This window comes from Pagrus major, chromosome 20 (genome assembly GCF_040436345.1).
Source record: "Pagrus major chromosome 20, Pma_NU_1.0".
NCBI classification, from domain to species: Eukaryota; Metazoa; Chordata; class Actinopteri; order Spariformes; family Sparidae; genus Pagrus; species Pagrus major.
In genome coordinates this window covers 18,600,917-18,620,291 of record NC_133234.1, presented here as the reverse complement: position 1 = coordinate 18,620,291, position 19,375 = coordinate 18,600,917, and the positions used below count along the sequence as shown (strand labels likewise).

General features: G+C 41.3%; 2 protein-coding genes across 2 annotated transcripts; both read right to left on the bottom strand.

Moving 5' to 3' along the window:
- Nucleotides 1-1,236: 1,236 nt before the first annotated feature.
- Nucleotides 1,237-14,204, bottom strand: LOC141016028 (choline O-acetyltransferase-like). The gene is made up of 14 exons (XM_073490269.1): nucleotides 14,160-14,204; nucleotides 11,225-11,416; nucleotides 10,466-10,584; nucleotides 8,371-8,424; nucleotides 8,065-8,245; nucleotides 5,509-5,686; nucleotides 5,244-5,413; nucleotides 5,071-5,171; nucleotides 4,862-4,987; nucleotides 4,662-4,784; nucleotides 3,995-4,136; nucleotides 3,705-3,767; nucleotides 2,533-2,670; nucleotides 1,237-1,503 (listed from the first exon to the last, which is right to left on the bottom strand). Exons 1-14 carry the CDS (start codon nucleotides 14,202-14,204, stop codon nucleotides 1,237-1,239), a joined length of 1,899 nt encoding a protein of 632 aa, XP_073346370.1.
- Nucleotides 14,205-16,377: 2,173 nt separating this feature from the next.
- On the bottom strand, nucleotides 16,378-17,946 carry slc18a3b (solute carrier family 18 member 3b). Its single transcript, XM_073488993.1, has one exon. It carries the CDS (start codon nucleotides 17,944-17,946, stop codon nucleotides 16,378-16,380), a length of 1,569 nt encoding a protein of 522 aa, XP_073345094.1.
- Between the last annotated feature and the right edge of the window lie 1,429 nt (nucleotides 17,947-19,375).

Sequence of the window (19,375 nt, the reverse complement as noted above, 5' to 3'; positions counted from 1 at the left end):
ATCTTTGTATAAATATGTTAAAGTGCCTCACCAGACAGACTTCACATACACACAACCTCTTTGGCAACCGTATGGTGTCAGTGGTTTCAAAAAATGTCATGAAAACAACTGTAGCACATTAAAATGGATCTTAAAGTACAACTGATCCGGTTTGTTCAACACACAAAGTCACACATGTCGCCAGGATCACATTTACAGGATGTCATGATTGTTATAAGTCACTTATACTGTATATACTGTACGTATTTTTTTTTCTTTTTACATTTTGTCCCGTATATTTCTATTCTATGTGTGTAACGTATACAACAGGATCACTCAGTTGATTCACTCGAAAAAAAATAATTATGCTTCAAACATTAACTTTAAGTATTTTGATTACATGTGTATTTTCCATTTAATTCCATGAGACACGTTCAATTTAAAGAGTCAAATGTAATGCAAAGATTTTCTGTCATGTTAAGTGAATGTGTATGAATTAAATAACTTAATAACTAAAAGACAGAATAACCCGTTTTAAATGAATTACTTTTATGTATAATACTTGCAGTGGTGGAAATCTGTACTCAAGTACGAGTACAGTTACATTGCTGAAATATTACTCAATTACAACTGCTGGTCTTAAAATAATACTTAAAGTAAAAGTACACTGTATTCTTTTCATACCCTACTCAGAGTATTAGTTACTTTTTAACCCCTTTAACTTTATATGTAATAAGTGAATAACCACGTAAGATTTTATGTATCAGTCGGCATCAATTTAATTTAATCAGAGATATTTAATTTATTCTCATTGACTGAACTTAATAGAATAACTTTGCATTTACTTAACAATGAACTTATTTGATGAGAATAGATGGAAACATGTAATGAAATATCTAAAGTCAACTTTTTAGGTATAATTATTAGTCTGAGTGCTCATTCTCTGATAGAGGACAGTTGTCCCTCACATCAGTGCTACAAAGCGGGCATGGCTTCAGTTTCCTAAAGGCAGCAGACCAGTTAATCTCAGTCTACCGAGTCACGCTGGGTCATTATTGGACCACAAATCATTCTAATGTCTACACACATCCAAAAAATAAAAAGTTTTCCAGGTTTCATTCACATTTTTTGAATATTTACATAATATATATATGATCTTTAAGGCTTTTTGTTGTTAAAGGAACACTATTGCACAGACAACAAAGACACACGAAGGCCTCTCAACTACTGAGTCTACAGACTAAGTCTAAGTATGGCTTACTTCCCTGATTTATGAGGCTGGCCGGCTCCCTGTCCGCTATTAGCCGGTTTAGGAGCCATGGCGCTGCTTCTATTGCACAGGTCCCTGATTTCCTGCAGGCCCTCGTTCAGGGCTTTGACGAAAACGGCCGAGCTCGTCTCTGTGTTCTCCCAGAAACTAGACACGCAGAAGATGATGTGGCCTGACTGCGGGTTGTAACAGGCGCCGTAGCCGTTGGGCGCCACCGGGCCGTAGCAACAGAACATTTCCACTGTGGTGGGGACCTGGATAGAAGAGGACACAGTCTGGGTTAGCCAGGAGTATTTGAGGATAAAGTATCAGATAAGGGCTGCAGCTAATGAATTTTGGCATTGCTCCATCTGTTGATTCTGTTGACTATTTGCTGCAGCTCTAGCGAGATGCACATGTATTTTTCTGAAAATGTCATGGATGTAAACATCGGATGCCCTTTATAATAATGCAGCTGTTAGGCTCTAGGAATGTCTCATTTATAGTTAAGTGACTGTATGTATTCGACAGTTATGTATGGCTGCTGTAAGTGACTTGTATAAGTAAGAAAATATATTACTTTAAGTGAGCCAAGGGCAGGGGATGAGTCTGGCAGGGTCTCCAATTAAAAAGACTGCACAAGGAAGCACAACGCCTTGGGCGAGGATCCTAAACACCAGCGTAAACTAAATATTTTTAATTGGTCCTGTGTATTTTCTCAAGTTAGGTTGCACTTTTGCAGTCTCAGTTCCTGTTAAAATGACCTCAGAAGAGTTTAGTAAGTCTCTCTGGCTCAGCTGTTTGCACTTGCTACTCTACTGGCTATACAGCTTAGTGCTGAATACAGTCATGCCTTTAAAGTTGCTGAAGAAACTATGAAGATTTTGCGAGTGGATAGTGGACCACTTGGGTTGTGTTTTCTCACCTTGGAATAAACAACTCTGGGCTCCAAGAACTATATCTCCCTTTTAAATCTTAAATAGGAATCTTATTATCTGATGTACTGTACATTTATTTCTGTTTAAATGACTGAAGGTCTTTTGACTTTAAGTTATGAGTGGATAATATGCAAAACAGCCAAATCAGCACCAGTATGGCCTCAACAGTGTCTCCTTTGTATTCTCCATCTTTTATCTTAAATTATAACTCTCTTTTTATAAGTCTCTTTTCATCCCTGTGGAGATATCGCTTTGTTTCCTGTTCTGAGGCAAGACAGATGTGGAATTAGATCAGACAGGGTTCTGGGAAATTATATGTGTACATATAAAAGAGTAAAGGTTAGTGAGAATGGGATCAGATGTTACCTGACTGGTAGAAAGGATGAACTGGTTACTGGCCAGAAACGTCTCGTCACAGAAGATCTCAGGCTTCTCCATGTTGAGATCCTTTGCGATCTTCAGAAGCCCGAGGAGATGATTGTCTATTGCCATTCCTGTAATAGCCTGAAAAATATATTTTTTCGTGCTTAGTCATTACTTATTTTCAACCTCAATACGAACACAGAAGCCCTTGTTGGGCTGAAGTTGGACTGGTCACTATCCATTGTAAGAAATATTAATTCAAGCTGAGCTGAGCACAGCTGCCACCCTACGTGACAGATGATGGAACAAACACCTTGCAACCAATTTGGGAAACACGCTTATTAGCTGTCTTGCTGTGAGTTAGAGAAGATCAATACCACTCTCATATCTGCTCCTTAACTATAAAGCTCCAGCCAGAAGACGTTAGCTTAGCTTAGCATGAAGACTGGAAATGGGGGAAAATATACCTACCACCACCTATAAAGCCCATCAATTAATATGTCATATCATGTTTGTTATGAAATATAAAACCCACAGGTTGTAATTTTACTGGGGGGTTATGTGGTGGACCATCTCATAGCGAGGTGTAGTGACTTCCTGAAATCTCTTCTGGTTGCCTGGCAACTTCATGGTGAGGGCGAGACTCCACCGAGTCATTGTGTCTTGCCAAGAAGTTGTTGACAAAACCACAAATTTGTGTTTGTATCCTTTAGTTTAACAAATTTAGATATTATGTGCTAATTTGTGAACTTTCGAAGCATTGGTAGGCTAGCTGTTTCCCTTTGTTTCAAGTCTTTGTGCTAAGCTAGACTTACTGTGTCCTCGCTGGGGCTTCATATTTACAATTAATGTCCCTTTTCTACCTTTCGTTGATGATGCATCCTTGATTATAATGGTTCTGCTCATAACTGGTGTAAATGTTGGCCGGTTCCCTAGCTTCAAAGTTCTAAGAATCTTCAATAGAACTGGTTAAAGAACCACAGCTGATTTGGTAGAAAGGAGGCTACAGACTCGAACTCTCAAACTATTCCTTTAAGTCTCCAGGGAGTGTTTTGATACATGATCTAGATTTAGATATTTTGGATGGAGCGATATTCTGATATCATGTTTAGTTGTCAATCCTGGCTGTCACAATAATGTGTTAAAAATAAAAAATAATGGTTTAAAATACTTACAGCAATTGTATAATTCGTCTGGGCATTAATTGCATCCCTCAGTCTTTTAATTTTTTCTGCATCCTGTTGGAAAAATCGAAAAATAATTCAGAGGAGAAAGTAAAAACAGGGCATTTCTCAAATTGTACAAAAAGAGAGAAGGACAGCCAGTAAATTCCTGCAGGGAGATCATGTGTTGGAACGGGGGAGAGGGGAGCGCTGCTCGCACCTGTTTCATTTAAGCAGGTGCGATGAGCAGTAATGTGGGAGTTGCTCAGTAATTGGGGGTCAAAGTGAGAAAAATGACTCACGGTGAAAGTGGCCCTCTCGTCTGTCATGGACCTCACAAAGGCCAGGGCCTCGGGGGTGGCAGAGCGAATGTTATCAACCCGACCTTGTTGGAAACGTCGGATGGAAGCGCTCTCGTAGGTGGACACGAGCCTTCCCCTGCATCTGAGTACATGAGGGGCAGAATCAGGGCAATGACAGCACATTATGAGATATTTCATAACATAGCGTTTTTATCCTCAGTTTATCTTACTTTTTCTATTATTATCAAGTGGGTTTTATTCTCCCTCTTATTTTACATTAATTATGGCATTCTATGCCTGTTTTAATGCATCTTTTCCCATTAACTATCCGTCCCTATTTTTATATTCATTCCGTCTTTGTTTATGTGAAGCACTCGGTGCCAGTGGTGGATTTTTGAGGGGCAGGGGCAAGTAAGTCGTGACATATTTATAGTTAACGGAGGGCACTTCAGCACAGTTTGTCCACTGGAAGGGCACCCTAGAGGGCACTTTATCATGTTTCATCTACCATCGCCCACCCCCTCTGCACCCCCCTTGAGTCCACCAGTGCCTGGTGCGTGTAATTTCTTTGTTGTGAAGCACTTCTTGCATTTCTTGGATGAAAGGTGCAATACAAGTCAAATTTATTCTCAAAACTTTTAAGATATAAATCACGAATGTACTTTACTTGTAAAATGCGAGCTGCAAGGCGACTTGTATGAACGCATCTGGACTCATCTTCTGTTTTTTGATGAATTCTTTCCCGTAATCTTTGAACGTGAAAACATCCATGTCGAGATTATTTACCAGCCTGAAGGAGAAAGCACACAAGACATTAGAAAGACTTGTTTGAACAATTGTCTATGTTTTAATTTGCGATTGTCTTGCCTCTTCAGTCTGTCTCCAGATCCTGCTATGAGTCCTTGGATGTGTGGGTTACATTTCCAAAGCAGCCTTCTCGGAGGGGGAAGCTCTCTTACGCTGGCTCTTGCCATCTTGGACGGACTTCCTGTCCTGTTCAGGACAACATCAGAACTCCCTTCACTGTTTTGCCACATCAGGATTCATCCAACAACAATATTCAGTGACTGTCTTACATGTATTTCATCACGTATTCAGAGCACTGCACCAGAACTATCCCCTCGAAAGGCGAATGCTCGCACACGACCCCACATACCCCGTCCATTCCTATGACAAACTGAGAGAAGAGGGATTAGATAACAAACTCTGCGTTCACGGAGGATTTGAAGTGACTTGAAAGTCGTCCTACCTGCATTGACTTGTCGTACCAGCGGTTCGCCCCGTTCTTCTCACGGCCGCCACCGTGCAGCATCAGCAGGGCCCTGGTGGTGTCTCTGGGCTCCAGACCACAGGGCTCATCCAGACACACCACGCATAAACAGCTCTCGATCAGGGCCAGAGAGTCCCTGTTGGTTAGATCTGGATAAAGGAGAGATATACATGTGTAATGTCTTGATTTATGTGTCTGAAACTTCTCAAAGTGGTATAAAATTGAGAAATGTATAAGTTGAGACCTTTTGTTAGTACATCTCTGGCTTGTGCCCATTCTGTCCTCCCGTCTGATGTCAGGATACCAACAGGAGGGAGTCTCTCTTCAGCGTTTTCGGCCATTTTCATGATTTTCTCCAGCTGGGATGAGATCTCCGTTTCGTTGAGCTGCTTGCTGTTTGCGACTACATCCAACACGAAAAACTAGTGAGGAAAAACAGATTACAGAAATCATGTGTTTGTTAACTTTTCCACTGTATCACCTCATCGTGAATGCTTGTGTTTAAATGCGTCCTTGCCTGCTGTTTTTTAAACAGCTGACATAAATAGGACACGAGGAATAATGATGAGGACTAAATTCAGCCAATAGCTGCCTAAAATATGGCTCCTCTGCAGCGATCAGTTAAACATGCGACTCAAGGAAGCTCTTAAAGTGACAGATTCAATCAGCTGTAATTAAGTTAACTGCCTGTATCTCCATAGGGACGAGCCCTTATGTGCCACAGAGTGATCATTCCCAGAATCTCTTCCAGGTGAAAGCTCCTACTTTCATTTAAAGGCACAATCCGTGAGCTTAATGTAATCAAAGTAGTAGCCTTGGAGCTGCAGATGTTGGTGGCGGGTTGTTTTTTTATGCATTTATGGGAATCCTGTGTAGAGGATTTGGGGGAAGACGAAAGGAGATTGCAGTAATGGGCTGGTGTGGTCTTAGAGATAAAGACACAAATCTCAACTTGACAACTGCTATATTTGTAAACACTGGAGTAAAACCTCAGTTTTCAAATTCAAAAGTATGCATCAGTTGAGAAAACACAAAATGCAGATTGTGAACATTGAACATCTTCTTATTTAAAGGACCACTATGCAGAATTTTGCCCTCCTCCTCCTCGGCTCGACTAGACTGAGAGAGGAGCTAGAGAGCTCTCAGCAAGCTAGAGAGCGAATGAAGAGAGAGGACAAAGCAGTGAATCAGAGAACTAAAACGTTATTTCCTGATTCATTTCATGGTGGTTTCATTCTTAAGCGCAAATAAACACGGCCACACCTCCGCACAACCCTGCAGGAAGATGCCACGATGTCGGACTTTGTGTGAATTCAGCCAAAGCGCAGGCTTCATCCTGTCCGTTGAGGAGGCTCTCAGACAGAGCAGAGGAGAGAGACGGAGACAGCGATGTAACCTGGTTGCTAAATCTCTACAGAGCCCCAAACCTCGTGCTGTTATCGGCTGGGGGCTTCACACCACCGCCCAAAGTTTGACACCCTGAAACATCCTGAACACAGCAAAATAAGAAAATACAGGCAGAGGGCAGGGCCTCTCACCCACTCACTTCTAGCAGGTCGTCAGTGATGACTTCTCTTGTTTGAGTCAATACAGTTTTTTAGGAAGATCCTGCAGAATATTGAAACTTGCTAATAGAATAACAAGGATGCTGGGAAAGTCTGGTTGGGAATTGTGAAAGAAGACTCTCTATTTGACTCTCATCTGATGAGTCGGTTTGAGTCCTCTGATAGACGGCTGCTGGAGCTTCTCTGGATCTCACAAAGGGAGATAAGACACAAATATGACCATTCCACAGTAGCTGTTATTTTAAATATTCAAATAGACACTTCAACATCCAAAGATAGCATTACACTGTGCAATTTCATAAAGGCACCGTGTTTTCAAACTTGAACTATAAAATGCAGCCATTCAAACTCAGGCCTTGCGCTCATAAATGATAGATAAATCAGTCAAATGAGTACCCAGTAATAGAAGTTATATTGTTTATCCTGCCTTGTAGAGCTGCACGGTTGATCAAAATATTATCGATATTACAATATGGCCAACAGCAATAGCCAAATAGCAGGTGCTGCTATTTTTGGATGAAGTTAAAATGCGTCACAACAAACTACAGCGATGCTCCAGTCCACGTGTTCTCTAGACGTCAGGGAACATGCTTATACGAAAGACCATAATCTACCATTCACGCTTAAATTGTGGCTCATACTGCAATCACAATATCCATCAAATAACTGCATTATGATTTTTCTATTTTGCATATTGTGCGGTCCTTTACTGCTCTGTATACAAAGGGTGTGTAAGTTAGTGAGCAGCAGCGGCTGTGTCTTTGTGATCTGTGTCTTGTGTCACTATGTTTTGCTCCCTTTTTGCAAGCTCGACTACATCAGGTTTTTGTGTTTCATTGCATATTAATTCAACGCAGGTGAGCAAAAGTCTTTTGAGACGCGTTTGTAATTAAGTGTTTTATAAAGTGAAGGTCCTTTAAATAATTTTGACTGCCTGTCAGTGAAAAAGAAATCTTATATTTAGGACTAATAAAGTTTAAAACTGGAGGTTTGAGGATTTTGACAAGTTCATGCCCCGTCCATGACACATCACTTTTAAAGATGGCACCTTGACAGAATAAAAAATATGTCTTTTGTAGCCAGACTTTTCCTATACATTGAAATCTGATGACGGATTCAGAAAGAAAGAAAGAAAGAAAGAAAGAAAGAAAGAAAGAAAGAAAGAAAGAAAGAACTGTTTTCCATCTGAAGCCTGACTGAGTCTGAAAAGTCTCCTCAGAGGCCGGCGTCCTGACCTGGTTCTTGCACGCCACTATGATGTGCTCCGGCGCCGAGGAGGCCGCGTTCATCTGGACCTTCAGCGTGTCTGTCTTCAGCCCCGGGTATCTGTAGGAGGTGAAGAGGCGGTAGTACTGCTCCATGCACAGAGGGGTCCCGGCTAGCTGGCCTCGAGCAAAATCCACTGGCAGCGCTCGCCTGAGAGACATCATTACACACATCACATGACCTCTGAGGACTCTCACGCTCACACTTCATTTTATTTTTCATCTGTGGTGGAGGACATGCAGGGTGACAGGTAATCTATTACAGGTTAAACTTACGCATCAATGAGAGCCTTGTAGTCCAGCACTCCTCTGATGAGACGAGCAGCAAATCTTAAAGGAGTGAGAAGGTTGAAATTAAAGAAACAGAGAGTGGAGTTTGCAGGACATACACAGCAAAGAGATTATAATTAGATACTCCTGAAGGACTAACAGTAATCACATTATGGTAAATTACTAGGATACAGTGGGCGAGCTGTGTGTGTTTATCTGCGTTAGAGAGAGAGAGAGAGAGACAGTGTGTACGTGTGAGTGGGCGGTGTGGACAAACAGGGAAAACACAGAGCCCTGTCAGGTCTTATGTTGTGTGTCATTTGTCTCAGTGTTATTACGTTCAAAGCCAGATCAATACGAAGGAGGCAGCCGCGGCGCACCACACCCCTAAATGAGGCCTGACTAGCGGTCTCTGTGGAGAGCTTGGTCCTGTCACTCCCAATCTAATGAGTGTGTGTGTCAGTAGATTAGCAGCTTCGGGGCTGCTCTGGAAATATTCAGTTAGTGTGGCACGAGCTGACAAAAGCTAATGTTGAGTTACAGGGCTGGAGGGACTGGTGTAATGTCTGGTGGAGCACGGCTCATTTAATAACATTCAGAGATTTGAGGGAAGAGATGATGCCCAGTGATCTTCTTCACGTCTGTGTTTTAGATCTTAATCTTAAGCCTGCCGAGGAGAACGTAACGCCTGTCGGTGGCTGCAGAACCGAGCGATATACCGTATATACTTTTAGCGACAATCTTGGAAACTTTTGCATTTAGTGCAACCAAGTATCCGTTTTGTTCGGTGCATTCTGGAAGTTATACGTGACTTTTGAGGCTCCTTTTAACATGTCTTCTGTTGTTTTTTGATGTAAATGTGTTTTAATGTGTCCTGTTAGATGTACTAAGTGCAAATGGTAAATGATAATTATTTTCTATTTCTACTCGCTGAAAAAAATTGTGATTTACATTTTTATGGAAACTCTTGCATTTATGTTGTTCTACTTATGTCGAGGGATGGGTACAGAAACCCAGTACTAAACGGCCCTGGGGATAAATGATTAAAGGCTGTAGTATTCATAAGCTCTGACGTTAACGGTTCTTTTATCTGTACTTGTTAACATTTTGGTGTAATTTTATTTAACCAGCGGGGCCTGCAGGCAGCAGAGGGAGGAGGACTGATACTGACTGATCAGGTCTGTGTTCTTCATTCATTCTAATCTTTACTCAGTATTTTAATGTCAGGTATATTATTTACTTTATTGACATTTTAGGTTTGTTTCCAGATATTATCGAGCTTATATTAATTTTGCAGTTGCAGCTCTAGAAACAATATAGTTATATTTTTTCCTCATAATGAAAAAGAACCAAGAGTATCGATAAAGAACTGAACAGATACAGTAAGAAGTATCAACAAGAGTAGCAGAACTGATAAAATCATAACGATATCCGTCCATGCTTAAGTCTGAGATCTCCTACATGTCCCAAAATGATCGAGAGAGTGTGTCGTACCCATTTCATTAGTTGGTTTTAATTGTGAGTACACGGTAACAGCAACGTTGGAGAAAGAGGGTTTCCAACTAAAATTAATACAATTGGTCGATTAGTCTTCCTTTCCCTGTGTCCGAGTGACTCAATCCACAACCTGATTTTTTCCCTCCACCAAGGAGGTTATGTTTGTGTTGGTTTGTGAGCAAGATTACACAAAAACTACTGAACGGATTTCCACAAAACTTAGATAGAGGATGAGTCTCGACCCAGAATAGACCCCATTAACTTTTGGTGCGGATCCGGATAAAGGAATCCAGGAATTTTTTCTCACTTTTTTAAACATGGCGATAAAGTGAGTGTCATTCTAGTTACCTCAATATTTTCTGCTACCAAACACGATTGTGTTCTGTTGCAGATACATATTTTTCATATTGTCTTACATATTGCGATGGCAGTTTACTCAGTAGAAAGTGTATTAGTATCAGGTTTTGTCTTTAGTTGCTCTTCTCATTGACCCACACTGTCAGTTTTTGTCAGAGAAACACCATCATTAGAGTCTCTGGTGCATCACAGCAGAAGAAGGAGGGAGAACTTTAACAAACAGCAGAAGCAAAGGTACAGCACATACCTACGGGCATCATTATGATCTCTGAACGTCTGCTTAGGAAACACCATGACAGGACTGGAGTTGACTGGCAGGGCCAACCTGTTGTTCAAATACATGTCCTCCAGCCAGTAGTCGTACACCTAAATGAAAACACAGGGATCATTAAGCGTTTTTTCGATTCAAGTTATTACTCTCAGAGTTGGGACCTGTGTGCAGCGGAGTAAAAAGCCATTACAGTGCATCACTGCCAGATGAAAAGGAGAGTGGGAGAGAGTCGGCGTGGGAGTGGGAGCCTGATAGATTTCAACTGAACTGGATGAGCTGTGGACTGAGCGATCAGCCAGACACAAGGGGAGAGATGAAGCAACGAAGAATGAGCAGAGGCTCAGATAAATCTTTATTGCCAGGGGATTCAACTCTGTTATGAATGGGTTATATAAAATGTTGGAGACGAAATCTGAGGAAGTTTTCATTCATTTCTTTCAGATTGAATAGAGCAGATGCTGAGTTTGATTATTATTATTACAGAAACACAATCAAATCTGATGCTGAGTGCAAATATTGTGACCGTCAAATTCAATCAATTGGACTGTAGTGATAAAGAATGACATGATACGATAATGATTTTACAGTGACTGTATTGAGTTTCCCAAATTACCGTAGAAAAAGGCACAAAGGAAACAAAAATCTTTTTTGATTCAAGGAAAAACTGACTAGAATTTATTATTTTTTTTCTGCCTCTGCATCCACGTTTTTTAATTTTAAGATCTGAGACGTTACCCAGTTGGTCGTCTTGTCCCTCCTCTCTAAAAGCTTCTTCTGTAAAAGCTCTCCAACCCCTCCGGGAGCCCCAAACTTCTCCACGATGGCCTTCGTCTTCTTAAACTGCTCCTCCTTGATCAGGTGTTGGACGCACTTCAAGTACGTGTCGAGGGTTTGTTTCAGCGGGGGCACGGGGACCTTCGGCAGCACCTGATGTCATGAAAACAACAGATTGGTATCAGGACGGCAGCTGTTCAGCATTTTTATGTCTTTCCTCTGATTCACCGAGGGTTCATTAGTTAACAGGGTGATTCCCTCACATCTTTTCTTTCGGATTTTATTATTAGAACCTGAGTTAATAATTCATCTTAAATGCTTGGAGTGCTTTCAGTCCCCGCAGTCTCATGGGAACTGAAAACTGTCTTGTTTTCTTTAAGGATGGAAAATGTGAATTGATTATCTTTTCTGTCTGATGTTTGATCATTTGCATAGTGGCACTGGAAGTAACCCAACATGTTAATATTGACCAGTACCAGTGTTGGAATTGCAAAATAAGTTGTTTATGGAAACTGTGCAGCGTTATATAACATATTGGCCTGGAAAAACAAAACCAAATTTTGAAAAGATCAAACCACAGTTAAAAAATGCAAACTCATAAGTAGTTACATAATATAATGCAACACTAGCTTTACATGTGCATTAGATGACTGCACAAAACAAACAGTACTATGTACAGTGGTGGAAAATGTATTCGGATCCTTTTCTGAAGTAAAAGTACTAACACCAAGCTGTGAAAATACTCCAGTACAAGTAAAAGTACTGCATTCAAAACTTCACAGTGAAATGTACAAAAAGTACTCACTGTGCAGTAAAATGTTCCCTTTCAATATCACTATTGCATCAGTGTGTATGTTCCATTTCAATGTTGTAGATGTTTTGGAAAAAATACAGTAGCCTACTATGTACAGATGAAGAAGTATTCAGATCCTTCGCTTAAGTAAAAGTACTAATACCACACTGTAAAAACATTCAATTGCAAGTAAAAGTCCTGTATAATTAGTAAAATTTACTTAAAGTATCAAAGTTAAACTACTCACTGTGGAGTAAATGCTCCCTGTTAGTGTTTTGTTGTTATATATGATGTATTTAGATTAATATTACTGCTGTTTTAATGCGTATGTTGCATTTTACTGCTGTAGATATTTGAGTTAGAGCTAATTGTAACTACTAAAGTACCCAAAAGTCAAACTTGAGTAAAACTAAAGAGGAAAGATATTCTGTTAAAATATTATTTTGAGGAAAAAAAGTACAAATAAAAGTAAATGATACATATACATACAATGATGTATATATATATATATGTATATATATATATATATATATATATATATATATATATATATATATATATATAAGTAAAGTAAAAAGTAAGTAAAAGTAAAAGTAAGTAAATAAGTAAAAATCTAAGTACAGTACTTGAGTAAATGTACTTAGTTACATTTCATCAGTGTTGTCTGGAAGCAATGCATCATGTATAATAAGATTACTAAAAAGCATTGGCAGCTTTTACTCATTTTTGTTTTCTCAAGGTAATTTTCAAACAGTCGCAGCCTCAGAGCCTCTTTCAGGATTTATCCAAAGACAGTAACAGAGTAAGAAAGATCATGATGAATGGTAGCTGTAAAAAAAACAAACACATCGTAGGTCTAAATTTAAACAATCAGCTGTCTCTGTTAAGGGCTGTCAACTCTGGAACAGATTACAAACTAGAAGTCAAACTAATTCCTGCAATGAAATCTGTAACAGCAAAGGTTCAGTGCTAAAAACAAAACAGAGCTGTACTCTGTGGTATTTTATTGTATCTCCGTGTCTATTTTGACTGTGAAAGCTGTAGATTTTAATCACGCTAAAATCCCAACGTGAGACAAGAGCTGAAAAGTGCAGCACATCAGTTTCATACCGGACTGCATTGTCTCTATTAAATCAAATTCAAATAAAATACATAAATCATGTGTTTGTAGTGTCGCTGTCCACCTTCCTCTAAAATATCAACTTTTTACTTTTCAGCTTTGTGACAATAAATCTGAAAGAGTTTTTCTAATTAGTTGATTTAGCTTAAGTAGTTGGAGAATTTTGCATCCACATTACTTCACTCAGCTTCTCTGAAAAAATCAAAATCATCAAATCTGGGGATGAACGGGTTTCACCACACAGACAGGCAGACTGTGACAAATTGTAATCTGAAAAGTTGCTATAACCTCAAACTGTCAGACACGTGAAGACAACTGTGACAAAAAAACAAACACATCGAAGACTGTGACAAATTGTAATCTGAAAAGTTGCTATAACCTCAAACTGTCAGACACGTGAAGTGGAGTGGAAATACATTATTTGCCTCTGAGAAGTATGAAGTTGCATAGAAATATACAAGTAAAGTACAAGTACCTCAAATAAGCACAGTACTTGCAGTGTTGAAAAAAGTGCAGAAAAGTAAAGTTATTGTGTTAAAATATTACTTCTTACTAAGTCTTGAAGTATCTGATATTAAATCTACTAAAGTATTAAGTATTGATGATCAGATCCGTTATTTAGCATTTGTCCTGATTATCAGAATCCATTTTTTTTTTAGCCTGTTGCCAAAGAATTAAATTAAATTAAAAATGTGCTCCACAAAGTAATCCACAAAGGAAAAGGTAACTAAAGTCATCAAATAAATGTAATGGAGTAAAAGTATAAAGTTGCAGAAAATGTAAAATACTCAGAATTAGTACCTCAGAATTGTACTTGAGCACAGTACTCGAGTAGATGTACTCAGTTACATCCTCACTGTCAGGTGGCAGATGAAGGCCTGCTGTCATTTCGCCCCTAGCGGCCAGTGAGTGTCAGTGCAACAAGCAACAAACCATCCAACAACTGAAGACGTGAAGTGATGTGAGGAAACATGTTTTCATACCTGGCTGTCTCGGTCCCTGCTCGTCTCTTTCTCCAAGATTGGCATGTTTGCACTCCAGTCAACTCCTCAAAGAAAAAGCACTGTGAAAGACCCGTGGAGACTGCTCAGCCTTGGAAAAGAAAAAGCAGAAAAGTGACAAAATATAGACAAATAAATAAATAAAAGTGGGCCTGTGAGTAAAAAAGCGTCCATTCTTCATCGTTTTGCAGCCTGTGAAGCGAGCCGCTGCATGCCCTTGAAATCCAGCTGCGCCTCGTCGCTCACCTCTGCAAAGGGGTGTGCGTCTTGAAAACTCATTCCATCTCTATTTCATGCTGAAAAGCTTATTTTTTCCTTAAAACAAATGTGTGCACATGTATGAGCCAGTAAACGTAAGCAATTTGAGCTCATTTTCAGCGCAGTTTTTGGACGCATTTTGATAAAACATCTCATGTCTTGAAACAAAAATATGTAAAATTGAAGATAATCCTTGATGCAAGTTGGTTTGATTGGAAATAAAACTTTTCAGAATTCCCTTTCAGCTCAAACTTGACTTTAAAAGTGAGTTTTTCAGGTGGATGTAACTGTGTGAGGGGTCCACACAGGTGATCATAAGTTCTTTAAAAAAAAAAAAAAAAGCAGAAATTGAAAACAGGTTGTCTTACCTGATCAGCACAGGAGGTCAGAGAAGTGTGGCTGGAGTTCACATGATCAGATCCCACATCAGTGTAGAGAGAGGATGCTCCGCGGTGTGGACGCAGGACTGCTCCCCGGTCCCCTCGCCTCGCCATACGGTCTGTGGCTCCACATTAAAAGCGCGCCTCGGAAAAAGATGCTGAAGGTGTTTGCGTCTACCTTCCTTCCTCCCCCCCCCCCCCCCCGGGGGCAAGAAACTCCTCCCATCGCCATCCATTCGCGGAACATATTATCTAACAGCTTGCTTCACCCTCCCTCCCCCTCCTCCTCCTCCTCCACCACCTCCACCCACATCTAATGATTTTGATATATATATATATAAATATAGAAAGGAGTGGTGTGGCATTCATGGACTGACAGTTGTGATGCGTTTACGGGCCAGATGTAAGCCTGCGTTTTCTGCAGAGTTTTTAGAGAATTTGGGAGGATGCTCTTAAAAGTCTTCTGCGGCTGATTCTCTAAACTTTTGCGCACTTGTGTCCGCTCATTTATAGGCGTATTTTTTTGTTTTTTTAAATATATTTTCTCTCTTTCTCTCTTCTTGATTGCGCAAAAACAAAGTGGCGCAACATGCGGAAATCAAACGTCTGGTTTAATCTTTATTCATCTTTACTTCTTTTTTTTGCAGGATGTTTCATCATAAATAAAATGTCTTGTTTTTAATCTTTACAATCATCCTGAATGTTTCATCTAAATTCGTTACATTTCCAACGAAATACAAACTCCAAACTCCTTTAAGAATAAGAATGAAATCACCGCCGTCACTCAGATCCAAACAGAGATTTATTAAAACGACAGTTCATAAATGAATACATGTTTTTTTTTCTTAATTCATCTCAAGGAGACTTCGTTGGCTACGTCTTCACAAAATGTTCCATACACACAGGCGCCGCACACACGCACACACACACGAACACACACACACTTTGTAGAGGTCCACATATGTTTTGTTTTACATTTACATTGTGCATATATCCACATATGTACAAAATCCATTTATTATGATACATTTAATTCCAACCAACGACAAAAAACAAATAAAGGACAAACAGGCCCACGTGTTACAAAATTCAAACACACGAATTTTTTTTTGACAAGAAGAATAAAACAAAAAATAAAATCAGGCCTTCATGTGCAAGTAAAAAAAGTTTCCTCCGAGACTAAAAATAGAGGCTATTCTTGTGTTAAGGTGTGGGAGGGGGGGAACTGTGCTGCTTATAGTTGGTCCCATATAATCTTGTACGCACATGAATCTATTTATATCTTCTTTTTTTTTCTTTTTTTACAATACACACGAATTCAACAGATCTCTCACAACAAAACTCCAGTTACACGTCCATGAACAAACGCTACAGAGACTTGTTGGACACAATGAAATCACAGTCGAACAGAGAAAGAAACAAATAGAATAAAAAAATTATAATAATTGACTTTGGAAAACGCGTCACACAACCGTGATTTTGGTGACTGGGTGTTAATATTGCACATCGGTACTTACATAAAAGTTTAAATCACTACTATAACATTTTTAGATCTGTGCGTCCTAAGTGAACTCCGGACCGGACGACTCCTCTGACAAGGACCGCTGCGCTCTGAAGGGATCGAACCCATTTTCATCCACTGGCAGACAATTCCCCGCCGAGCTGTAGCCCTTCTTTTTAGCCCTCCTCTCCTCCATCTTGATAGTATCGTACAGCCCCTGCGGAGCCTCCTCTAACAGGTTATCTCTCTCGGAGTAGGACGGTTTCATTTGGCACACGTTGCGCAGCAGCAGCAGAGCCGGCGCGTAAAGCACATTGACGAGGCCCATACCCAGATTGAGCTGCACGAACCCGAGGTTGTGCACGATCTGGCCGGCCACTATAGGACCCATGGCGTACGCGACGGAGTAGGAGATGTCTGCTATAGCGTAAACACTTCCATACACTGAAACGTGACGCACGTCGACTAGAAACGCGAGTGTCGGCAGCAGCGCGGTGTCGACTAACGCGATGCCGAAACAAATGCCGCACAACGGGGCGATGAGCTGCCCGAAAGTTTTGCATGCGGGGACTGTGCAGGAGCTGGCGCCTATGATAACCATGCCCACAGCTCCGTAGAACCACTGCAGATGTGGATGCTTGGCTGCCAGTTTGACTGTAATATACACACCGAGGACGTGAGGGAAGAAGGCAGGGAGCCAGGTGAGCCCCATCTCCCACTGAGAGGAGTGCATGGTGGTCTCCATCCAGTTGGCGATGGTTGGCTCTAGAAAGGCCAGGGGGATGTTGCACACTGTGAGCGCGCCGGCCACCACAGCTATGTAGGGGTCGATCATGAGTCTGTATATGGGGGTGCCGACTGGCATGTTCTCTCTAGTCCTGTTGGAGAACGGCTTGATGACTGTGAGGAGGAGGAAGCCGTCCGCCAGGCAAATGCAGGCGAGCACGATGAAGGGCACTTTCTTGCCCGCGAACTCGTACAGGATGCCCCCGAAGGGAGGCGCCACCAGACTCCCGAAAGAGATGAACGCCAGCGCGATGCCCAGCGCCGTGCTCCTCTCCGACTCCTCCGTGTACTTGTCGGCTATCATCGCGATTCCAGACGTGTCCGCGAACGCAGAGCCCAGACCCTGCAAACTTCTGGCCACGAAGAGCGTCGCGTAGTTCTCCCCGATCGCGAATATGCATGTGGACACGAACATGACAGACAGTCCGATCAAAAGCGGGATGTCATATCCGACCCGGTCAATGAAAGTTCCCGAGAGCGGGTTGACTAGCAGCTGCAGGATGGCTTTGGATGCGAAAAGTACTCCTATCTGCACATCTAAATTGTCCTTGATGCTTTTGTCTTGGCTTGTGCTGTTGGCTGAAGAGTTGGGGTGTATCACTAGGTGGACGTGCTCTGACTGCTCACTCTCCAGCTCTGCGAGATAGTCTGGGATAATTGGCACGATTACCATGTAGAGCATATTGTCCAGCAGGAGAGCAACGCAAACAATCACTAATATGATCCGTCTTTGCTGGTGAGGGTCCCTCATCGCGGTGCCTAGCTGCTTGGTTCTCTCGCCCATCTCGGAGAGTTTCACGGCGGCTGATTTGGCCAGCCCGGATGATGCTCCTTCTCCATCCATGGTGTGCTTTTGTTGTTTAAAAAAATGATTTTCGATGCAAAAGAAACTAAAAACAAACAAAAACTAATTGTAGTTGTGCTTCTCCCGTCTGCTGCCGATCTTTCAGCACCTCATCGATGACTCATTGGCGTTTTCTCTACATTGATGTGATGCTCCCCGTCCTCACCTCGCCTGTGCGTAAAGGGAGAGGCGAAGAGGAACTTGGCTGCCTCATCGGTGAAGATGGCTTTCCTCAGCTTCCTCAACTTGTCCTCGCCTCAGCCACATCCGATGTTGTTTCATGATCTCCCAAGAAGTGACGTGGTGAAATCCGCTAATCTTTACATGGCAGAGTTAGTTTTTGGAGCGATTGTTTTTTGTTACTTATTTGCAACACATCGGGCGCTCCAGCTCTCTCGTCTCCGTGTCCATACCTCCCATGACCTGTGGCACTTTTGCGCTCAGCTCTGAGACCACGAGTGACTTCGTGGCCATTGGTGCACATTAACCCGGAGCTCGGGCGCTATTTTAGTCCCTTTTTTTTGTCTCCCCTTTTCACCAGCAGCTATGACGCATCACCAGCTTGCCCCCAAGTGGATCCCTTTGCCGCTCGCCTCTTTTATGTTAATTTCCAACCATGGCAGCGATCACTTCAACCAATAAGAGCCAGTGAGCGCCACATCACGAAGCCTTTGCAAGAGAAGAAAAGAAGAGGCTTTCTTATTCTTCATGTCCAGTGTGGGACTCTTGACTTTGGTGTCTAAGGAGATTTTCAATATTCTTGTGCGCAATCATGGACATTTACGCACACACACGGCAGAGATAGCTCCAATAACAAAGCTTTACTGATGGAAATCTATACGATATTAGATTTAATAATAAAACACAGGCTGTGTTATACATAAAAAGGCATGTGTGCTACATGTTTTGTGCCTTTATATAAATCTACAGAAGACTTTAAGACCAAAAACATGAATGAAACAACTATAAACTCACTTCTCGGTTGTGGGTCTCTATTATTGGGGGGGGGGGGACTCCCTCAAAGTGGTCAGTAAACTCATCAGCTGCTTAAGGAAAAGTTAATGAGCTTCTTTAAATGTTGAATCTCCATCAAACATGAACTCATAAACGAGATGAAGGGATTTCAGCACCAAGAGGCTGTGGACAGCGACACAAGGGGAGTTTTTTTTGTCTTTCTGACTTTGTGAATGAAAACTGTTCACTTCATTAAATCGTTTCCAGAGAACCAAAACATGTCAATCAAAACAATTACGCACAGCTGTTAGGTCCAGAGACGAGAATGACTCATTTCAACTCCTCTAACGACTCAATTTAACACGAGACACCGGCGACACCTTGTGGTGAAAAACAACATTACACACAAACACCCCGAAAATCTTCCCATCAGCCACTCTGCCTTTACCTTTATTTATAATATTCTTGCACCCAA

What these genes read in the sequence shown, in the direction of transcription:
- LOC141016028 (XM_073490269.1), bottom strand. Translation starts at nt 14,204, where the DNA reads ATGCCAATCTTGGAGAAAGAGACGAGCAGGGACCGAGACAGCCAG. An exon ending in TCTGGAGACAGACTGAAGAG is followed by an intron (nt 4,785 to 4,861) that starts GCAAGACAATCG and finishes TTTCTCCTTCAG; the next exon opens with GCTGGTAAATAATCTCGACA. An exon ending in TCATCCTTTCTACCAGTCAG is followed by an intron (nt 1,504 to 2,532) that starts GTAACATCTGAT and finishes TCTTCTATCCAG; the next exon opens with GTCCCCACCACAGTGGAAAT.
- slc18a3b (XM_073488993.1), bottom strand. Translation starts at nt 17,946, where the DNA reads ATGGATGGAGAAGGAGCATCATCCGGGCTGGCCAAATCAGCCGCCGTG.